General features: G+C 37.9%; 1 protein-coding gene across 1 annotated transcript; it reads left to right on the forward strand.

The window, feature by feature from the left end:
* The first annotated feature begins 268 nt into the window (after positions 1-268).
* Positions 269-4,727, forward strand: fam8a1a (family with sequence similarity 8 member A1a). The gene is made up of 5 exons (XM_053493046.1): positions 269-738; positions 3,118-3,238; positions 3,363-3,486; positions 4,341-4,480; positions 4,570-4,727. Exons 1-5 carry the CDS (start codon positions 360-362, stop codon positions 4,712-4,714), a joined length of 909 nt encoding a protein of 302 aa, XP_053349021.1. The 5' UTR covers positions 269-359; the 3' UTR covers positions 4,715-4,727.
* The last annotated feature ends 19,234 nt before the right edge of the window (positions 4,728-23,961 follow it).

The raw sequence follows: 23,961 nt of genomic DNA on the forward strand, positions 1-23,961 counted from the left end.
GTCCGGGGTCTAACGACAAGCAGCGCTGTTTGATTTAAGAACTGCTGAGTCGACTCAGATTCATATTTCAGTAGATTCAGTCTAATATATTTTTCGATTAACGACTAAATCTTCTTAGAGTGTACATTTTGATGCATGAAGGGAGACATGGTAAATACGGTGTCCACGGAGTCTGCAATTCTGTCGTTACATACTTAAGTGAGTCGAGTTTAAAATCTATTTTACAAAGAATCGAACAATCGACTCCTTCAGACACTCCGAGCCCTAGCAAGACCCGGTAATGGCCGATGCGTCGGGACAAATTAATTACTTTAGACTGAGGTAACAGTGCCGATTACAGAAGATATACACAAATAACGATGGCTACATCGAAAACAGAAGTTAAGGGCCAGAACGGACATGTGGCCGTGTCCAGGACGGAGTACTGTAATAAGCTGCGGGACTGGATGTGGCACTACTACTGCGGCTATGCGAGCTGGCAGAACTGGATGTGCGTGTCGGCGCTCCCTGTATCTCCTCCGTGGTTTCCTCAGCAGCCTGCCAGCCGAGCGGGTAACGTTCCTCCTTATCCACCCGGCCCGACACCTGCGAACATATCTAACTGGTACATCCAGCTCACCAGTCCGCCTCAGTTTAATGCTGCTGCGGCTACGCAGGCCGGGAGTTCGCCAGCATCGGCAGCGCCGGCAGCGGCTGCCAGCCCGTTACAGGCGAATGGAAACCCGGCTCAGCAAGCAGGTACATTAGCACGTTAGCTCGATGCTAGTTAGCGCGTTAGCTCGATCCAAGCGGCTAAAGCAGGAAACTAGTGGTCATGCGCTTCACTAAGTTGCAGCTGCAGTAGTAGAAGTTAGCCTTAAAAAAATTAGATTAGCATTAAATTAAATTAACTTAACATAAAGAGAAGGACGTTGTTACTTCATGTGGCGTTCAGTTGCACACCTAAACCTACATCTACCCCCCAAACCTACAGTACATCTACCCCCTAAACCTACATTACATCTACCCCCTAAACCTACATCTACCCCCTAAACCTACAGTACATCTACCCCCTAAACCTACAGTACATCTACCCCCTAAACCTACAGTACATCTACCTCCTAAACCTACAGTACATCTACCTCCTAAACCTACATCTACCCCCTAAACCTACAGTACATCTACCTCCTAAACCTACAGTACATCTACCCCTAAACCTACAGTACATCTACCTCCTAAACCTACAGTACATCTACCCCCTAAACCTACAGTACATCTACCCCTAAACCTACAGTACATCTACCTCCTAAACCTACAGTACATCTACCTCCTAAACCTACAGTACATCTACCCCCTAAACCTACAGTACATCTACCTCCTAAACCTACAGTACATCTACCCCCTAAACCTACAGTACATCTACCCCCTAAACCTACAGTACATCTACCTCCTAAACCTACAGTACATCTACCTCCTAAACCTACATCTACCCCCTAAACCTACAGTACATCTACCTCCTAAACCTACATCTACCCCCTAAACCTACAGTACATCTACCTCCTAAACCTACAGTACATCTACCTCCTAAACCTACATCTACTCCCTAAACCTACAGTACATCTACCTCCTAAACCTACAGTACATCTACCCCCTAAACCTACACCTACCCCCTAAACCTACATCTACCCCTAAACCTACAGTACATCTACCCCCTAAACCTACAGTACATCTACCTCCTAAACCTACATCTACATTCTAAACCTACATCTGCCTTCTAAACCTACATCTGCCTCCTAAACCTACATCTACCCCCTAAACCTACAGCTTCCCATCTAAACAATACAAGTGCACTCCTGAACTGACACCTTCTCTAAACTATAAAAAGACCCCCGAATACTTACCCCAAACTGATATTTACCCTCCTAAACCATGTAAGTACACCCCTAATACATACCTTGTTAAACCTAAATGTATCCCTAAACTATGCAAATACACCTCTAACCATAAACTAACACGTACCCCATAACCCACACACACCCATCTAAAATGTACAAGTTCAACCCAACACATACTTCATTAAACCTACATGTACCCCTTAAACTGACACCTACCCCTTTAAACTATATAAGTACACACCCCACATCCCTAAGGCCTTGTTCACACGGGCGTTAAATCTTTGAATAAACGAACGTGCTCTGAACGTCCTAGACGTTTGTGTTGTGTTTTGTGGTGGCGCTTGATTGACTTCTACACCGGCGTTCGTTTGTCTCTGTCTAACATCAGCCTGCAGCCCAAATTGTAGTTTGTGTGTTAACCTGTGGGGGCAGTGTGTCGGGAACTGGATATGAAATCCCGCCGCCACCGGGTTCACTCTCTGACTGCACAACGTCGGATTAAAGGAAGTTTTTTTTGTGGTTTAAAAAAAAGCGTAAATTTCCGCGTAAGTTTTTTAACAATTATTTTATTTTATTTTGCCTTTTTCCGCATTTCCCTATGTATAGCATGTAGGATCATGGGATATATCCGGTCCTCCGAAGCGTAAAATGAACGTGAAGAAAACGCACTAGAAGCAGTTTCCTTGCGTTCGTTGGGTTTTGAACGCCAAGAAAAAGCTGCATGCAACGTTTTTTTAATGCCGTATGAACGCGCAGCCAGACAAACGCACGTCACCAAAGCCCGTGTGAACACTCTTATTGACTCCTATGTGTAGAAAACACTCTGCGCTTGATCCGCGCTCACCGGACGCTACGAACGCAAGAAAAACGCTCGATTTTAACGCCCGTGTGAACAAGGCCTAAAAAATACACCCTAACACTTAACCCTTACCCAACGCATACCCCTAAACCGACACCTACCCCTCTAAACTATACAAGTACACCTCTAACACTCACTCCATTAACCGACACTGGCCTTCCAAACTAAACACGTATACCTTTTAAACCATAAACATTACCTAAATCATACACATGCCCTGTAACTTTACAACTATAAAATTTCATTATTAATAAAAAAAAAAAAAAAAAGAACACACTCTAGGTTTAAAGATAAATATGCAGGTTGTTTAGTGTGGATTTTCCAGGAAAAATGAGCTCTGTCCAAATTAAGTTTTATTCAGTCTTCCTTTTATATCTGTTGTAGGTCGTGAGTACACCATTCCCTCACCTCTACACAGATTTCTAGCTGAAATGGTGGATTTCTTCATCCTCTTTTGCGTTAAAGCAACAATAGTTTTGTGGATAATGCACTTAAGCGGAATGAAGTAAGTCGTATTAAGGTGACGTACTGATGAACAAGTAATTTCCATGCATTTACAAATATCTATGTGAAACTCTGTGCATTTGTGTGTGTGTGTGATGTTTGCTCTACTTGTATGTCCACCGCAGGGACATTTCTAAAGTCATTATGCAGTTTGTAGTGGAGGAGATCGATGAGAACACGTCTCTGGAGGACCTGCAGAAGATGATGGTGGTGGCTCTCGTGTACAGGGTTTTAGTTTGTTTCTATGAGGTCAGTAAATGGATTGTTATCTCTCAGCTGCATGGTTTTACAGTACTGTACTGTTATCAAGCTTGTGTGAGATTAAGAAATCCCTTTTTTTATGATTGGTTAGAAGAATTCTGCCTTGGCTATTATGGTTAGAAACCTAGTCTTGTAGCCTTAACTTTTTTCAAGTCATGATTTATCTTGTAGCTGTTTGGCTTGATGCAGTACATTTAATTCATTTATTAATTAATTAATTAATTATTTCATTTTATTTTTTTTGCTGATAATTCTTGAGGAAGCTTTGTTATAATGTTTTAAACTACAAGTTTTAAGCCGTTTACAGATAAATGTTATTTTAGTATAGTCAAAATTCATACTATACACACATTGTTTACAGTTAAATGTTATTTTAGTATAATCAAAATTCATACTATACACATGTTGTGCTTGCTCACTTTCAGACGATCTATGGTGCATTTGCGTTCTTGCTAGGCTACAGCAATCGATCATGTATATACAACTAAACAGTCAGTCCCCCCTCCAAGTGGAATTTTGCAAAAATAAAATGTAATCTCATATCTAAGATGAATATCGTAAAATGCTGATGCAGTTTACAAAACTTCTAACTGTATACAGTACTTAGATGTAGTTTCACTATTTCTTAGTTTTTCATAAATTCTTTGTGTGCTTGCAGAAAAGCATATTTCTTACCAGAAAGAAAAACTAAATGGATTTACTCCAGATTTAAACTGAGCAAACAGAATATGATGACAAATATCTGACATTAATAAGTTATTCTGTCTGATATATATATATATATTTATACTTTTTATTTATTTATTTATTATTTTTTTTATTGCATTTTTTTAAACCTGCAGATTATCTGTATTTGGGGAGCGGGAGGTGCCACTCCTGGGAAATTTCTCCTTGGTTTGCGAGTGGTTAGCTGTGACTCTACGGTTTTGGTGCGACCCAACCGCGTCTTTGTGGTTCCAGCATCTAACGTCACCTTATCAGCGTGAGTACGATCCTCGGAAATCCTGCTTATTTTTATGAAACACGCAAATATTAATATGTAATTTGTTTTTTGCTTGTTTTCTTGCACAGATCCACTGTACGGGCTTTGAACAAGAACCTGTCAATTGCATTCCTTTTTCCGGTCTTCATCACGCTGCTCTTCTTCCAACACAACAGGACCGTGTATGACATTGTGGCAGGAACCATTGTGGTGCGGCGTAGGGGAGGAAGATGACCGGTTCAAAAAAATGACTTGCGAAAAGTCAGACTTGCGAAATGACTTGTGAAATAGTATTATTGAAGCCTAAAGGTTATAGCCATAGGAGGACAGATCAGAAGGTTTCTGCTTAAATTAAATGAATATGCTTAATTTATCTGATAATAGGTTTGTTAGTTGTGTTTTGTTTGTTAAACACATGTTGCTTGTCGGTACACTCCAAACAAAAGTCAGGAACTCCACTAAGAATGCATCCGTTATAAAAAAAACAAACGAAAAAAAGCTGTTTGTCTTTTACACATGCTCCAGCTTGGGATTGCGGCTGCTTGTAGTTTGGTGTTAGTCAATTTGTAGATTTACGAGCTGCCTTACTAGATAATATCCAGGGAAGTCAGAGAACAGTGGCTGACAAAGCAACAGCAAAAACGCTGAAAATCTGACTGATTGATTAAAAAATGTGTAAATCTGCTGACGTTGTTCAAAGCAGCATTACAGCAGAGAGCATGAATCCCTCCAGCAAGAGACATAGCCTTACCCAGGTTAATATCTGACTGCCTATACACAAAGAAAAGGAAATATTAAATTAGGCCTTTTCTAGCATTTATTAATCAGCATATCTTCTCACAATCAATTGAGACAGGTACACACATTGTAGAATATAGTATAATAAAGCTAAAGTCAGCCTGTCAAAGTGACAGGACAGTTTTCTTGATAAATGATTGTGTTGATTTCTCAGGGTATTTCTGATGGTATTACCACTAACACAGCTGCTGCTTTCATGGGCTGCAGATGTGGCCATAGTCACCACTTGTGCTTTTGTGACCAGGCCAACGCCTGATGCGTTTGTTGATAACGATGTGAATTGTTCCTCTGTCTGTTATCGACTAGGTGCTTGTCCTGAAGTTCTACATGTTGTCTTGAGAAATTAAAAAGAGCATCATGTTTAGCTTTTACATTCTGTATTATATGAAAAGATCTGAAATCAGTGGCCGACAAATCATCCGTGTATTATCGAGCTAAGAAGACAAGTAAAGCTCCAGTGTGCTGCCCAGGCCACGGTTTGGATAGTAGCTAATGTCATCAGCTAATCTGGTGCACTGATGGAGGGTGTATGAATTCCTGGGGATAATCCTTATCCTTTCCACATGACTGCAAGTTATTGGTGAGATAGTGAGATAGTGGGAGCTGTGGGGTTCTCTCCCTGCATTGCAAGATTATTTGAGTCAGGATAGCATCTTTATTTAACTGCGGCGGCTGTGTGCGGTATGACATTGTGAGGCACATTCAGGGTATGATTTTCAATGTCAGTAAGAAATAAGGTTTATTTTTCTTAACGATCCCATCAGGTATCTATGGATATAAAGAAAAATCCTGAGCATGAACAGCCAGACAGGTGTCTTGTACTGGGATGCATTATTCTTGTCTCTCTCTTTCTGAATTCTACCCGCAGTAGGAGGTTTAGGAATCATGGGAATCTTACTCATGAGTGCTTAACAAATAACAATTGCTTACTTACTGTTGTTCCAAATATCACAGCGCATCAGTGTAGTGCTTAATTAATTGTAGTGCCTATATATATATATTGACTGATGCAATCTCAGCAATCAGAAATGGTATGATCTACCAATGGGTGTTATGTAATACTGCATGACAAATAATCTTAAATGGCAGTTTATGCTAAAATTCCCCTTTAACCTTCTCAGACCCAAACTCTAACATTATGTACCGTGCAATTTATCCTTATATGAGGATGATGGGGTCTCATGAGGCCTATGATTACCCTGATACCACTATGTGTATAAGGACTTAAAAATAACCCATTCTGGTGGTTGCTAATTAAACTTGTCGCAATAACCATTTGCCCATAATCCTGTTGCATTGTTGTTGGGTTTTTTTGTTGTTGTGTGTGTGTGTGTATATATAGAAGCCACTGCTATTTGGTAGGTGGTGTTTAACAAAGTAACATCCACATGAATGCCAGTTTTCCAGCAGATCATTGTGTACAGACCTCTGCTGGCTAGTCTTATTATAGTGCATCCTGGTGCCATGGCGTTCGCTTACCTGGGGGCCAATATGTACAGTAGGCACCTGGCCCTCCATGTGATGTAATAGAAATTTAAATTTATCAGACCAGACCACTTTTTTCAGTTTCCCTCTGGTTCACCTTTGTTACAGCTAGAATGAACTTTTATGCAGTGTGTACTACAGGAGCTCGTCAGTTGGATCAGAGAGCCTTCCTCTCCACATGCATTAGTAAGCCTTGAGCACAGTTGCTCAGATCCTTATGCTTGCCCATTTTTTTCTGGTTCCAACTCTCCAACTTCAAGAACAAACTGTACTGGGATGTTAGCTGGGGGATACTTTGTGTGCTGTGGGGTGTATGGTGGGGGCCTTCATGGATTAGATCAGCTTGTCTGGCTCATCCCATGGATACTATGTTAGATTGGGATCTCAGGAATTTGGAGGCCAGATCAACAACCTTGAACTCTTATGCTGCTGGGCCCTGTGCATGACAGGCTGTGGTGTTCTGTAACTTTTCTGTCATGGCCGGAGTTTACTTACAGTATTTTGGCAATTTGTACTGGATTTCTGTGATGTTTGTCTGATTTCTATACTTTTCTTTGAGATTAAGGCAAGTCTGACTTTTCATCCATAGGTGGCCATGATCTTCTCATCAGTTTACTGGTGTGTAATTTAGAATGTTATTCAATCCGCCTGGCAATGGTGTTAATGTTATGACTGAGGATAACAAATGATATAACAAGGATAAATAATTTTCCAGATTGATACAACTATTTTAATTTACTACTGTAAATAGATTCTAAATCTATTTGCTTGATCGGATAAAAATCTTTATCAGGCTTTATGTTAGACACCAGGGTTCTTTGTTTAGTTGGTTCCTCTGGAGGAGTTATTATAGATTTAAAGAATCATGTGTAGAACTTTAATACTTTACTTTTCAGAAAAGCTTTTAAGACGATGGCCTTTATGAAGCTAGAACCCTTAATTATCTAACAAACACTTAACAATATGCTCCTTGGCCAACTCTTACGTGCTACAGGTGAATAGAGACACCTCTTCTCCTGATGAATGATGGTTTCTTCTCTGAACAGATATTTTATCTACAGCAGGCAGATTGTGAGGGGGAAATTTCCTGACTTCACATTTCTGCTTAATACTTTCATTATATTGACACAGCAGCAATTTATTATTGAATGTCAATCATTAAGAAACAGAATTTTATAAATGTTTATTTCTCAATAAAAAATTAATAAGCATTAGTCCTTAATCAGTTTACCTCCCTTTGATTCAGTTTACCCCCTAGAATCAACAGCTGTAGCTGTTGATTTTAAATTGCAGATGCTAAAAGGATTTAGGTTCCTCGTCCAGCAGAGGGAGGTATTTGCATGTGGACATTGAAAGTGTTCCTGTTTGCCATTTATTAGCTTTGGGACTTTAGCATTGTTACAGCTTAAGAACAATCTGTAAAATACAGTATGTCTACATTACATATAGTCAATCAGACACTATTACTGATGAACTATGCTTGTGATGTGTTGACAAACTCACAAATCTGTATTTTTTTGTTCATATTTTCCTCTGCCTGGACTTCTCATGCCTGAAGACATTGTTCGTAATCAGATCTGTATGAGTCCAATAAAGGAAATGGTCACGCTCGCTTCAGAGCACATGCACTAGCTCATACATCAACACAAGCATGCAAACGATCATGTGCATGTGATTACAAATATAACAAACAGAGCATTTCGAATTAATGTGCTGTATTGTTAACATGATGTTTTTGTTTTGAGGAATCGAATGAATTTTGGGGGAGTAAGTAAGTAACTGGGCTTCACACTGGAATGCATTATGCTATCACGTCGCAGATTATTTCTCTAGAATGGCATGCCTTGTTGTTTTACTTGATTTGAATTCCTTGTAAAGAGAGCCTTAGTAAGGTATCATTTTGTAATGTTGAAGATCAGTGAGGAAAACCTTTAACCAATTAAATGTTTGGCTCAACCAGCAGCATGCCATTAGGCTGAAAACATCACAGTTTAAAAAAATCACAGCCATAATCTTTAGATGTTGACCACGCACAAACTTTTTTCTGGGAAAATCATCCTGACAGCTTTAGGAAAATCAGAAGAAGAGCAGCCAAGAACAATTGATTTTGGGAAGTAGACATGAGACTATTTTATGTCTTTAAGGCTTTGGTTTTAAACAGTCACATAGCAGGGAAAACTGGGCTAAATCTGGTTAGGTTTAAGGCCATACGGCAATGGAAATTAATGTGTAAACTGGTAATCTGAGACTTTTTATGTTTTTATCAGCACTTGGAATCTGGGTCAAACTATTCTTCTTTTGGGTTGAAAGTGGCTCAGCTGTAAACATTTGGTCTCACCAAGGCTGAGTTGTGGCTCTGTTTAGTCAGCTAGCTTTAGATGAGTTCATCAGAGTCGTTCTGTGCCAGATGAAGCAGAAAATATGATTAATCCATTACTCATGTCATTAGCAATTGTGTTTCCAGACACTAGCCTAAGATACACTTTGCATGGTAAGAAACTCTACTATATACAGATTTTACTGAACTTGGATATGATTCTCTATTGCTCTTTTAGATTAGGGACATCTGTCCGTCTGACCCAGATGTGGGACTTCCCCAAGCGCACCCTTTTTTTATAAAATGTTTTTGGTTGCTGTAGCATTAGACCATTTGTTTAATACTTAAACTACGGAGCCCAAACATGCAGGATGCACAAGGTGACATCAGTTGCTAAAGCTGATGTAGAAGAACTCAAGTGTTCTGCACTGACCTAAACCCCATTGAACACCTTTGGAATTAATTGGGGGAGGTCCTATTGAGGATAAATTTAGATGGACGAGATGGAGGACTACATCTTGAATGGGATATTCTACAAGAAGGTATACCAACTGTAATGGTAAGGTCAAGCTTTTGTACATACAGTACTCTGCAAAAGTCTTGAGCCACCACTTATTTATTTTTTTTCTTCCAAAGAGCCAGACCTTCTTGTATTTTTAATGTGGTCTTGAAGAATAGTTCTCCAGGCTTCCTGAAGCACTTGTTTATCTCATTTTCTGTCCGGTCCCTGTACATTAGCAGTTTCAATGAAATGTTTTGGGGTTTTTTGTTTTGTTTTTAAGCCAATTGAATGTGACCTATGAATCATTCAAGCATAAAAAGCATCTAATTTAACGCATGAACCAGTGAGAAACAGGTGCAGATGTTTACAGATGATCAGGATGGTAATTAGTATACTGGTGACGTTGAATGCTGAGTGGTTGGAACAGGTGAGAGGGGAAATGAGGTCGCTGCTGATGTTACATAAACAAAAATTTAAGTTTAAATTGTATCATTAGGCACACTGCAGCCTGTCACAGTAAAAAAAATCTTTAATTTAATCTACATTAAATTAAATATGAAGAAATAAATGATGACACAGATGGTACTGTATACAGTGTATGATATATTTTAACCACAAATAGAGCTTATTCAAAACTCCAGCTACCCCAAAATAATAAAAGAAAAACAACAAATTACACCAAAGGAGTATGACTGACCTTTTGACAGCTGGTAATTACAAACTGAACTAATTTGGCTTATTTTGCTCAGCACATAAAGGCAGCTGTAACTTTATAAAGTTGAAACACACACTTACAGTAGTTCCCAATGATTTAGATCTGCTTTGGAAGACTGACTGTTTTCTGGCTTCTTACCCATCGTGATCTTAACAGATGATTGTCCAGAATCAATAAATAAACAGAAATAAAAGTATATTCCCGTTCATTTAGTGAAATAAGAATTAGACAAGTATATCTTAAATAACAAACACTGATTTTTTTTCAGCTTCATGGGAATTCAGCTAGAGTAACACCCAACGGTGTTTCCCAGACAACCAAACGTATGAAGCTGAAATAAACAGCACAATATATGACAAGAAATGCTAATCACAGTTGTGCGTGTGCAGAATATGCAATTACTATATATTCCTAAAATATCAAAGGTTTCATTATTTATATTTATAAATATATATTAATATAATAAATATATTTATATATAAAATGAATATATATATAATATATGATAACATCCCAGTTCTTATGAATATACATGACGCAGTGAGCTTACTTTAACTGATGTCTGTACCAAGGGTACATAGTATGTGACATGATGCTCCTAGATAAATAAATTATAAACTATTTACCCTCTCTCTTTAAAAAACTCAAGGCGAATATTTAGCCTCAATAAGGAAAATCTCCTATATGTGTATATCATGTAAAAACTTTAATTAACCTTAAAGGAAATTCGGCAGAAAATGTACCTCTGTTGAGTAGATTTATCAGCACAAGACTGACAGCTTATCAAGCCATATTGTGTTTCTGGCCCAGCCACTGTGCCATCAAGGTGAACAATTTTTTCCCATTATATCTGGCATGTATTTAAAATAAGTCATTTAGGTATCTAGTGTTTACTGCAGTGTTTTATGTTGCTTTATAGCGGCTGCGAGTAAGGTGAGAGAAGCAAAGCAGATCTAAATAGAAGAAAACACTGCAAGAGGTGTGAGCGAGAAATCCTGTGTAAATAACACGTTGATCTACACAGAAAAGAACCATCCTGTAACAATCTTCCTACACAAGCTGCTAAAGAGAAAATGAGCTTCTACAGAAATGTTCTGTGTGATTTGGAGCACATTTTCGTTTCACTCTACAATGTTGAGTAGAAACTGTTTATACTTACAAACTTTTTCTTACTTTCTTGGTACACATTTTTTTTTTTTTTTGGGGGGGGGGAGGCTTTAAACTACATGAAACCACCGTATACACCTAACCCTTATCCTATACAGTAGGGCTGCACAATATGAAAAAAATTATAATTACTTTGCGATTATTTTGACAACTATTGTCCATTGTGTACCATTTTATTTCCACTTTATTTTATTATTTCCTAATAATTGGACAAATTATCTCACAATCAATATTTATTCATCAACTCAAAATTTGATATATACAGTATTGTCAAGTGCATTTGCAAAATCGGTCAAGCACCATAATGAAACTGGCTCTCATGAAGGCCATTCCTTGAAAAATGACCAATTAACGGCATTATGAGGCATTAGAGGCATTATGAAGTCTTTACAGGGCATAAGTAGCAGACACATTTCACCATTAACTGTTCAAAGGAGATGCATTTTTTGGACGCCTTTAGCATTCCTTTACAATGTAGAAAAAAAATAAAAATTAGGAACAATCATGGAGTTAGAAAGTGACCCCAAACTTTTGAACGGTAGTGTATATATATTCCCTACTATCCATGTATTATCTGTAGTATATTGCAGTCTTTTGCACAGGTCATACTATTTCGATTTTTATGCGATTTATTGTGCGGCACTACTATACAGTATTAGCTTGCTGGATATCTCGTGCCAAAACCATGAGCATTATTATTTTTTCCTGTTTTTGTTAAAGCTACAGTATGCATTGACACTGTAAAGTACCTGCTGAAGAAATACTGCAGAATAAAAAAAAATGAATTACTTTTTTTGTTTAAAAATTGAATTATTCAGTGGAACTGTCATAAAGGTATATTATTTAATGTGCCTATTAATATGACAGGATTTGTTGGTAGTAGATTGTGCTTTAAATAATTAAACTGATTCCAAATATCACCACCACTGGCTGGCATTCACGCTTCAGTCCGTTACACATATTATTTTAAAAGTGCAGATCGTGCTTGTGCTTAATCATTTTTAAATTAATTCTGCTTTAGATTCTCAGTATTTAGTATTCTCGGAAAAAACATGCAGGTTTGCTTTATTGCTGTCTTTTAACCGGTCTGTCCACACACATTGTACTTATCTGAGAGCTCTAAAGAAACAGATCCAGCCTTGTAGTTTGCTGTAAGATTGCTGTCTTAAGACTGAAAGCATTCTGTGCTCTGCTTCTAATGCTGTTGAAGGAAACTGACTGATCCATTTTCAGATGCTTTTCTTGGCTCCTTGTCTTCCCCTGACCGCCACTCTTTATTTTACTACTGTCAGAGTAAAGAGGATTTTTATATATTTGAAGTGTCAGACAGCCCTATCAGACACAGGAAGAGTGCACTAGACATGATGAGAGCACTCACAGAAGGTAGACATTCTCTTTAGAATACTAATAAGGCTTTGGGTATTGGCCTGCTCCCTAAGCTGAAGTATAGTTTTAGCTGTGTGTGCTGCACCACCATGATGAGGCATGCAATCAGTATTTCGGGCAATTCAACAGAAGGAGGAAATATGTGAAGATTCTTGTAAGGAGCATCTGTTGTTTTTGAGTTTCCTTCACACATAAGAAGAAGCTGCTTGATTTTATAATTGCGCCTCAAGTAAGTCAGGCGCTAATGGGAGGAGAGAATAGGTGTTGATACTGTAAGACTATAGAGAAATGAATGAATGAAACAGACACACCTTCCTTCTGTAAAAGATTGATTGTTTTCTTAGATCTTTTGATGAACAATCCAGAGGGTGTAAAGAAAACTATAAAAATGTGATAAAGATCCAGAGAGCATTCACAAAGCTGTGAGTTACTACACAGTTGAATGCAAAGCAGTTCTGCTTCTGTTTAATGTTCTTTATTCTCTATGCTATGAATATGAAATTTGGGAATAAATTAATATGTTCTAAACAGATACAAATACAGATACAAATAAAAGATGGACTATTTAAGGGTTGTTTTTTTGCAGGAAAGGCTAGTATAGAATAAAGGTATGTATCAGACTGGGATCTTGCGGGATGCATTTTTTCTTTTATTCAGTCAAATATGAAGCTTGTGAGAGACTCTTTCATGAAAAGAGTGTTCCACAATGAGTTGCTAGATGATGCATGTGCAAGATTTATTTATTCGTAGTAACTGTTTAGTCATGATCACTGTATTTTAAGTAAGATTATTAGTTTGATTTGGGAAATAGAACATGCCACAGACAGTGTGGTTGCCCAAGCCAGTGGACTTTTAGTGCCACCCTGGATAATGGCATGACGGGCATACAGACCAGGGTTACTGGTGGTCACTGCCAAGCTGCCACTGTTCTATTCTAATAATTATATATTAGTGTATGCTGAAGTGTTTGTTTTGGCGGATAGAGAAAACGCCGCAGTATGAAGCTGTTCTTTTTGCTTGCAAGCAAAACATGCTTTGTATATGATGCCAGGGATGCATCATATTTTTTGGGATGCATAAAAATGTACAACACGTGTGTTGATGATTAATTCTGCACTGAAATATACTTATATATTCATAGACTATTCAAGTAACATTATATGTACAATTAAGGTCAACATATAATTACACTAACATGAAAAAAGCATTCTATACCCACTGCAAGATTTTACTGTACACTAACCGCAAGATCCCACTAGTAGCAGCATGGATTTATGGGCGTTCTGCAAAATTAGAGAAGGATGTGGGAACTTTTGTTTAAACACTGGCTAAAGATCTAATTGGTCAAACAGAGTCATGTGATTATTGTTGCTCCATCTGATTGGTGAAACAGTCATGTGGTAGATCCACCGACTACATGTTTACAATAAATTGTTGGAAAAACTAACGAGTTGTGTGTAGCCGAATGTAGCGGAGTAAGAGTACTACTCAAGTAAAAGTTAAACGTATGGTGCAGTAAAACTACTCAGAAGTCATTTTTTTTTTCAAAAAGTTATTTAAGTAAATGTAATAGAGTAAATGTAACTCGTAACTACCCACCTCTGATCATAGCTGGCACTGTTTTCTCACCCCAGTTACCTTACAAGTTTAAATTTCACTTTGCAATAATGGACAGTATATGTGACAAATAAATGTGTCTTCTCTTTTCTTCTGGATTTTCCAATTCTATGCATTGTTTTGGCGAGAATTATATTTCAGGAACATTATATCGTATTTACTGTCTACTAGGATATTAGTGGCTCAGTGGTAGGCTTTCCCGCAATGGAAGCCTCAGGCTCAGGCAATACATACACCCAGCCCCTGGATGCTGGACATCCTTAGAGCCAGTCCCAGGCCCAGATAGAATGGGAGGGTTGTGCCAATATTATTCTTTTAACTCCAGTACAAAGCAAAGGCACCTAACATGTCCTGTCTGATTTATTACAAGTGGAAAGATGAAAATGAGAAGTTTGTCTTCTTTAAAATGAGATCCGTTAATAGACATGTGCCAAACATGTTGAGTGTAATGAGATAAACAAGCATCACTGTGTTAATCAAGCATATGGACGGACTGAATGAACTTCTCTCATGTGACTTCAGGAAACAACCAGTAATACAGAACTGACTAAGCAGTTGACCCAGATGCTGTGTTTAGATAGACTCCTACGTCCTCTTTGTTCCAGAATCTTTAATAATGAGTTAGAGACAGGACGTGAGGGGTTACTCGACCGGCTGCAGATTAAATACAATTTTATTTTGTTGCGTTGTGGAATAAAGGAGTAACTTTAGAGCCCTGATAAAAGAATTGTCCATATTAGGAAAGCATTAGCTCAAGTTTCTTACTCTTCCAAGTTGATTGGAGCTTAATGTGTATTTTTGTACCTTAATTCGCACTTTATTACCTTATTAAGTAACTTAGTAAGTTGTTTGGTAAATGCTGGAGTTATTGATTTATTTTGTTGTATTTTTATTTTTTAAACATTCACATTCACAACATGAGACATAGATTTGTGAAGTTTAATGTGATCCTAAACATGTAAGAAAAAAATCTCGTCATGATGTCATAGCAAAGGAGGTTTTTCGTTAAGTATGACAACACAATATTTTTTGCAAACTTCAAGATGTCAGTATTTTAATGAGAGAATAGATTAAAGACTAGTCTCACCAAGTCTGACAATAATAATAATAATAATAATCATAATAATAATAATAATAATAATAATAATAATAATTTTGTTGTATTAGGTGACATAAAGTGGCTATGTACCATCTGTTTTTCCCTTCCGTGTTAGACTGTGTCATATTTAATGACCCTGAAACCATCTATGAGCACTCTTCCTGGTATCACACAGACCTGGTCTGATTGGCTGGCTGGCTCTATCTCGTAGCCTTCACTCTTCCACCAATCAGAGTGCTTCTGTGGCACAAACATGTGAAGTAGTAATGATGTGGAATGTGCTGCCTCGGCATGTGCTGTCAGCTGTGGTGTGTAGTACTATCATCTGCCAGCCTGAGGACAGGATGGACGGGAGAGGGAGAGAGAGAGGGGGGTGGGGATAAAAACAGTAGGACGACTAAGCACTTGATGACAGAGCTGAAGTTGATGCGGTTCCTGCAGCCTCAGCTGTGTTCCATTTTCCCCTCATTTCAATAAGCACTCATTTCCCAAACACGAAACAAACGATCTGATAGAATATACAATTGGTTAGAGTGTAAAAACACACATTATTTGCATTGTTTGCATAAAAGGCTAAATAAAGTTTCAGGTTCAGAAAATCGATGTTTTTTTTAATATATATATTTGAAGGTTTTCTCGTATTGTTCATACGAGATACTTGCTATTTCATTATTAGTACAGGGCTTTTTAGACCTGCAATAATATTTAGCTAGCTTACTACTTAGCTGTAATATCATCAAACATTAGCAAAGATACTTTGTTACTTAATTTGCTAGTATCTTAGCCTATATTTATTACTGGATAAAGTTGTAAAAGGTTTCCCATAGTCTCATTCCTCCAGTTTCCTTGGAAATACACTGATACATCAATTGCTCTGTTTCTTTAGTGTGTGTGTGTGTGTGTGTGTGTGTTTAGCGTGCTTTATTGTGTTAAGTGACTTCTCTTATAAATGAAATCATCATTCTGCATTTTGTATTTACTTAAGTGAAGTAAATACAGATAAATGTACAAAAACACATACATATACATATATATTAATATTGTTTGATTGATATTTAATATGGAATGCGTTGCCATATCCAAAGGAACAACCATCAGACATGTGGGGTTTTGGATTATAAAAGGTAAAAAATAAGAAAAAAAATCTCATGGATTAGCTTAGCATAGACATACTGTAGTAGTTGGCTCTTGGAAAACTTAATTTGGAACAAACTAAATTCTGCACAAAGGGATTCCTAGTCCTGAAATTATTTTACATTTTTTGTTCCTGCTTAAAATATACCTCATGTTTATGACAACAACAGTTTTCTGTAAATGATTAACTGTTTGCTAGCTCATGTTAGCTAGATGACTGGAATTCAGCTAGCTATTGTAGCATTGCTCATGCTTTAACCAACAGATTGTCATTTTCTATTAAACATGTTTACCACCACATACTGTTCATGTTTCTCAAGTGACCCCTGATTATGCTCGTTTACACAACAGGGAGTCAGTCAGTATGACAAAAACACTGACCTACTTTTGGAGATCTCTCTTCAGGAGGTGTTGAGCAGGAATATGAAAATTATACAATGATGCCAGCCTTTTTCCCTCCACAATACTGAGGCATTTCCTTTAGAATGTGCATGTGGAAATCTCCACTAATGTTCAAGGTCTGCTTCTGTGTAACTGCTCTCTCTGTTGGCCACATACGAGAACGGGTGAGTCCGATCAAGGACATGTCGTAATAAGCACTCTTTAACTACTTTTGGATGAGATTCACATAGAAGGTAGTGGGTTGTGTGTGTGCGCGTGTATGTGTGTGTGAGTGTGTGTGTCTTGGGGGGCTGGGGATTGGTCTCACAGGGTTTCATTTTACTGGAATGAGCTCAGCTCCTGATAATCCTGTTTACATAGCCATTAAAACCCCCTCACTCACTGGAGCTCTATCTGTCTCCCTTGCGGCTTGGCTGGCCTCTCCTTAACTTCAGAAGTTCACAACAGGAAGACGTCTCGGTCGTCCACAATTTCTGACCACCACCAAATCCTCGTAGTGAAGCCTTTATTATTGTGCGGTATGGGGCTTGACCTTACTTGGGTATCAAAATCTTGCATCTGAAATTATGATGAACCAGATCATGTTGGCACCCCCTGTTTTCTTGTAAGTGAACCTCTGTGAAGGGTCAACTTCAGAAAACACCGAATTACACGGAAATGAGCTTATTGTGCCCTCTGATCTTAATATTACAGAGTGGAAAATTCTAAATAGGGGGGAACTCTAATGAGTGTACAAGCAGGGGATTTTGTATATTACATGACAATAACATTTCATAGTCATAGGTCATTGCAACTACTAATCTTCATGAATGGAGGGAAGGGCTTGATGGACAATATTTACAATAAGAAACATTATATGCAATCATTTGAATGACAGGATAAGATGTGTGTGTTGTAAACTAGGCTGAAATGTGTACGGATTTACGGACACAAACCGCATGAGGAATCACACTTAGCGGAAATCGCTTTCTACTCCATACTGACCTCATGGTTACCTGAAGTTGCCTAGTCACTATAATTGCCACAGCAATTTTTATAAGCCCGGTGAACTCTTGCACCAAAATGCTAAGCTTTATTTTCAAACCTTCACAGTTTTAGTGTGACTGTCACTTTAAAGAGCAAACTGCTTTGGCTACAAAGCCGGTCAGAATTTAAGCTGCTGCTATTGACACAGTCCAGCCAGGCAGAATGTGCCCTCAACCTTTGGGCGTTTCGCCCAAGCCAAGGGAGCAGTCTACAGCGTACAGCCCTGGATTAGTGCCCTCTGCAGACATGACACCTGGTTCACTCAGCCGGAGATATGTACTGTATGCCAGGACGCCTGTGGCTCATATCTCCAAAATAGAGAGGAAAGAGAGTGTGGCTAGATAGGGAGGAATAGTGTGAGGCCGATGAAGGCAGAACAATATCATCAGTGCAGGATGAGAAACACTGCAGACATCCAATCAGTGCTGCAGCAACTTGTTAATCACTGCATATAGAATTAGCTTGCTGGTGTCTGGTCTTATTATGAGTATAGGTCAGCTTGTATATAATTTACCTTGTCTTTCACACCTGTACACTTTGCTGTCAGAGCTTTATCACCTGGTCGTAACTCTGATGCCCCCAGATGTCTTGCATTTAAACAAAACTGGACGTGAAGTGTAATGTAGTAACAGATGGTTGAAAAACAGTCGAATCTGTGAGCCTGAGAACTGTCAGCATGTTCCTAGGCTGATTAAAAATAGCCTAACAGACACAGATCTATCCAGTGACCACCCAAATAATACGTCAAGCACTGGCTAGCCATCTGTGTGTATGCATGCATATGTGTGTGTTTGTGTGTGCTCTTCAGTCTCCATGACCCCTTGTTCTGATACGTGCTGTAAAAGTCCTGTGGGAGAAGAAAGTAATAACCATAGAGGCCGTGTATTGTGTGTGTGTGTGTGGTTTTTTTTTAATCTGTTTCATCACAGTAATGTGGCATACGAGGAGCCGTTAAGGAAAGAGAATGATTCATTTATGGTACATTTTATAAGCTGAGTAGTTTATTTCTGATTGTTTTTATTATATACACAGTAATAAAACCGAAGTGAGTAGCCACTGTTGTTGTAAATTACTATGTGGAATAGACACTTGAGTGACTCATAAAATAAAGCAATGCCATTGAGGCTGATATTCTATTAAATGACGTGAAAGCTTTTTGCAAAGTTATAATCCTGTTTGGATCATATTAAATGCTTTAGTGGCGTCAGTACAGAGAGTGGGATCTTAAGTGTGGCTCCAAATTCTTCATGAAGGAAACGATGTGGGAGTAAATTAATTTGGGCATCCAAATGGAGAAGCTTATCTTTGGGTAGCAGAATGTTTTCTTCAAATAAATCAGAAAGATTGTATGTGACAAAAGCATTCCATTGACTGAACTGCAAATTAAAGAAAAAAAATAAGTGGCATTTAAATTTATTTCAATACTTTTTAAAGGTACAGTATTAAACAAAAAATCTGTACCTCTCACTGGAGATGCCCTAAGACTAATATTGATGTCATGCCTTGATCTGATCCTCTGTTCAATAATGTATAATACTACAACAGTGTTTAAATCAAACCAGGACTTAATACAATATACATTTTTTGTGAACAAAGGTGTAAAACTGTTTGACATTTAGAGAAGGCTCCAAGCACAGTTTGAATCTAAGTAAAATATTTGAATGATGCAACACTGTACATCCGTGAATGGCAATCCTGGCCGAGTTGGTTTTGAGCCCACTGCAGTCGCTCATGTAAATACTTTTCACGTTTGAAAGTTTATGGATGACTTGTCACCAACTTTTGGAATGGATGCATCTGTCTGTAGGAACCGTATACACAATCATTCACGAACACCACTTGCACAATATGGGAGTTACTGCCACACCCCTGTACAGTCCTGACCTTGCTCCAAGCCATTTCCACATGTTTGGGCCATTAAAGGAGTTCCTGGCAGGCCAGGATTTCAGATGTGAAACAGGCAGTCCGATTATGGCTCCAGCAAAAATGAGAAAACTTAATCTGAGGATTATATACAGAAATAAAGCGCATCTTTACTCTCATAACTGTGTTCTGTTATTCTGAACAATCAAAAGTTTGTGTTTGACTTGAACACCCCTTGAATGTATTATAAGCCTAAAATGCAATTTAAGCCTAGTTTATATACTAATGAATAGATCTGATTGTATTTCATGGTTAATCATGACGAGCAAAGCGAACTATAAACTTGACTCATGAGGGGGAACTACAGTATCTCCCCTACCACATAAATAAACCTGATAAAACCTTTTATGGCTTTTCAACAAAAAGTGAAGCAGATAATCTGAGCGTGCAGAGCTGTGACTGTGGTAATAAAAAATAAGTACAAGGTGCCATGAATTGCGCACACACAAAAGAATTCCTGAGTGCAAATCAGTGAGTGTAGAGGCATTGTTGCAGAGAACCAAAGTACATTTTCATATTTGTATGCATTCAGATGAGGAAAAAGTGGTATTACTGGCTGTAATTTAATTTCGACAGTATATGTTCAAAACTAGTCAGTTGGAATATGTTTTGAAGGATTTGTCTCATGCTTTAGAAATTGAAACATATTTTTCTGGCTCATAAATAAGCTCCTTCCCCCAAGAAGAAGACCTAAAAATCGCAAACCGCTCCAATAAACATTTATTTACAAAGTGAATCATTTGATCTTTATAATTATGTTATTATAGATAATTAAACTGGCGTTAAGTACAGTAGTTAAATAGAAAGATTTCTAGAGGGTTAAATGTGCATTTTGTTTATTGCTAGACTCAGCCTTTTGGCTGGTTTCATAATGTTCTCTCATTTTTGCATTTATATTGATCAATCTTTGGCCGGCATCCAATGTGTGTAAGTTAAATTACTGTAGCTCAATAAATCATAAGAAAATCCCCTAGCTTCCCATTCAGTAGCTTTTGTTACCATTAACCTCTGACTTTCAATTCCATTAGACGGTCATTCTAAGAGCAAACTTATTTAATCTCCAGGATTCATCGGAGGGGATTTTCTAACTGGTATTCAGAGTATTCAAACAGGAAATTCTAACTCTATATGTTACTTTAGCCTTGTACTAATTAGATTTAATTTTCTTTGAAGGGATGGGTAAATGTAGTTAATACTAGAATATGAGTATTTCTTAACATAGTCTCCATCTCAAGTGATGCATTTGCACCAACATTGAAGCCAATTCTTGAATCCCCTTAAAAAATCCCCTGATGGTCTCCCATTGTGCTACTTAATGTTTATGAAGATGACACTACTGACAAGAGCGATGTGCATTGGTGGATGAAGAAGGGGAAGCAGCATTGAAGACAAACCATACAGTGAAAAAACCATCAACTGTAACAAAGTGGATTTTCAATGAGGAGTTGAGAGTTGGGTTCAGTGTTGGTGTAAAGGGTGTGATGGTGTAAATTGCTAGTGATGGAGACTATGCGAAAGATTAACTCTAGTAAAATATGCAATCTGAATAACCTATATCAGTTAATAAAACTACTTTTAGTTAAAAAAAAAACATAACATTCATATATACCGTCTGTATTGGCATGTTGCTCCATTATTTCTTGGCGCATTTTCTTAGACCCTTTAGTTTGCACGCTTTAATCTTGTCTTCTGGAAAAATGCCAAACTGAATAACAATTATTGCCTGAGCTTAAAATTCCAAGCAAGTTAATGTAGATGATATTTAAATCGACTTATATATTTTCAGGGCGGGATTTAGATAAGTTATTGAATTCCGAGCATAGGTTTAGCTTGTATACATGCTGTGGTCATGTGACCTACTAATGATCAAGTGCAGATCATCCAGCCACAAACCTTATGACAACCAACGATTTAGGCCAAAATAATATGTTTGTGTTAAAGTAAGGTGTGTGTGTGTGTGTGTAGTGTTCATTGAATTTGAATGTGATAAGCATGTGTATACCAGCCCTACAGTATACTAAACCTTGCCATATAAAATCACTTATCCCAGGAGAATTTAACATAATAACTGAAGATGGCCTAAAGCAACATCATGTTAAAGACATCTGACTCATAAAATAATTAAACGGATCAAGTGGAATTACTATCAAGGCTGGTAATGTTTGTAATGAACAGAACTCCACCATAAGAGTTACACTTTAATAGTAGACTTTTGTCCACGATAATGAAATGTGGATTGTTCAAGGTTAACACAACACCGTACACAGAAGGAGGCGTATTAACAGAGCTTTGTTCCATGATAGAGTCCAAGCACTGGCCCAAGGGACTGTTTTCCTGTCTGCAGTCTATGTTGTGTTCTAAACCTCCATGACAAAACCTGTTTTACTCCTGAAATATTCTCCAGCACTTGGTGCGTTTCTTAAATCTCTAGAGAGATATGAAGAGCAGCCGGCATGTAAGGTGAACGCAAAAGTAGAGTGACTAAGCATGAGCGCATAATCATCGTGGTCCTCAGGGAGAGTGTGTGGAGCCCAAAACAAGTCAGACATGTGCCCAAGAAGTGACACACTTAATTATCACTGTTTTTTACTTATATAAACGCAAAACTTAAGAGTGACTCGTTTCGCCTGTGGGAGTGTGTGAGACAGCGAGCATGTCTTAGTAGAACCTTTGCATCCATATTCATTGCATGTCTATATGAAGACCTCAGCACATGATGGTCTTCTGCTCAAATGCAGCATTAATATGTTATTCCAGTTTAGTAGAACAAAGCATAATATCATTGACATAACCATGTCATAAACATTTTTATGACTGTTACTGTAAGCCATGTAAGAAAGTCTAGTATACAGTAGTATAGTGGCATAATAATGATTGATTATTTTATTGACAAATTAGACTTTAGAAGTAAAAAATTAAAAGCTTGAATGCAAAAATACAGTAAAAAATCCTGAATGCAAGAAAGACATCTTAAACCTTATACAATTTTTTTTTCTTACTGGCAATAAATTATTCAGCTTTCACCACGTAACCAAGGAACTAATCTTCTAATACTGTACTTCCTCCTATGACGATTTTCAAGGATCAGAGGTTTTGCTCGCTGAATGTTCACTGGAACAGTTGGGCTCTCAGGCGGCTTGGTCAGGATCGTCATTCACAGTTTTCGCCATACTGCGCTTTAAATCTTCTGTAAATGTCGGATTTACGAGAATAAATTTATAAATGCCATCTCAACAAAGCACTCATATCACCGGACATAAGCTCTAATGACATTAAATATATCATATCATACAATTCAATGTAACTTCAATCTGTCTCCTGGATTCCTGGAGTGTGACCCTATGACTGAGGAGTGAAGATTAAAAACTAGTTATTCAAGCATGCTCTGGAAAAGTCATGTTGAAAAACTTCCTGGAAGAAATATAGGTAGAAGTGCATAGTAGTAAAACACACCCTCTCACTAGAGACTATTATGAACAATAGAGTGTGTGTGTGTGTGTGTGTGGGTGAGTTGAGTATAGGCTTGATTTATTTTGCAGGGTTCATGTGAGAGCAGCTGGCTGTCTGCCACAGGGAGAGCCCTTGACCTAGAAAATATATATAAAGTCACAGAAAAGAAGAAGAAGACTTTGTGACATATACAGTACATTAAAGCACAGTGAAATTCTTTTTTAACACATTCCAACTTGTTAGGAAGCTGGGGTCGGAGTGCATGATACGGCTCCCTTGGAACAGGAAGGGTTAGACCCCAACAGTGGCGCCTTGACAGTGCTGGGGTTTGAACCTTAGACTTTCTAACAAGTAAGGACATTTTAGTTAAACTTGAGACAAATCAGCTGACTTTTTTCAGTGCATTGGTGTTTGTAAGTTAGTAGGAAATTGTCATGCAGTGTAACAATAATAATAATGA

The sequence above is a fragment of the Clarias gariepinus genome, chromosome 3, assembly GCF_024256425.1.
Source record: "Clarias gariepinus isolate MV-2021 ecotype Netherlands chromosome 3, CGAR_prim_01v2, whole genome shotgun sequence".
Lineage (NCBI taxonomy): Eukaryota > Metazoa > Chordata > Actinopteri > Siluriformes > Clariidae > Clarias > Clarias gariepinus.

What these genes read in the sequence shown, in the direction of transcription:
- fam8a1a (XM_053493046.1), top strand. Translation starts at nt 360, where the DNA reads ATGGCTACATCGAAAACAGAAGTTAAGGGCCAGAACGGACATGTGGCC. An exon ending in AAACCCGGCTCAGCAAGCAG is followed by an intron (nt 739 to 3,117) that starts GTACATTAGCAC and finishes TATCTGTTGTAG; the next exon opens with GTCGTGAGTACACCATTCCC. An exon ending in TCTAACGTCACCTTATCAGC is followed by an intron (nt 4,481 to 4,569) that starts GTGAGTACGATC and finishes TTTCTTGCACAG; the next exon opens with ATCCACTGTACGGGCTTTGA.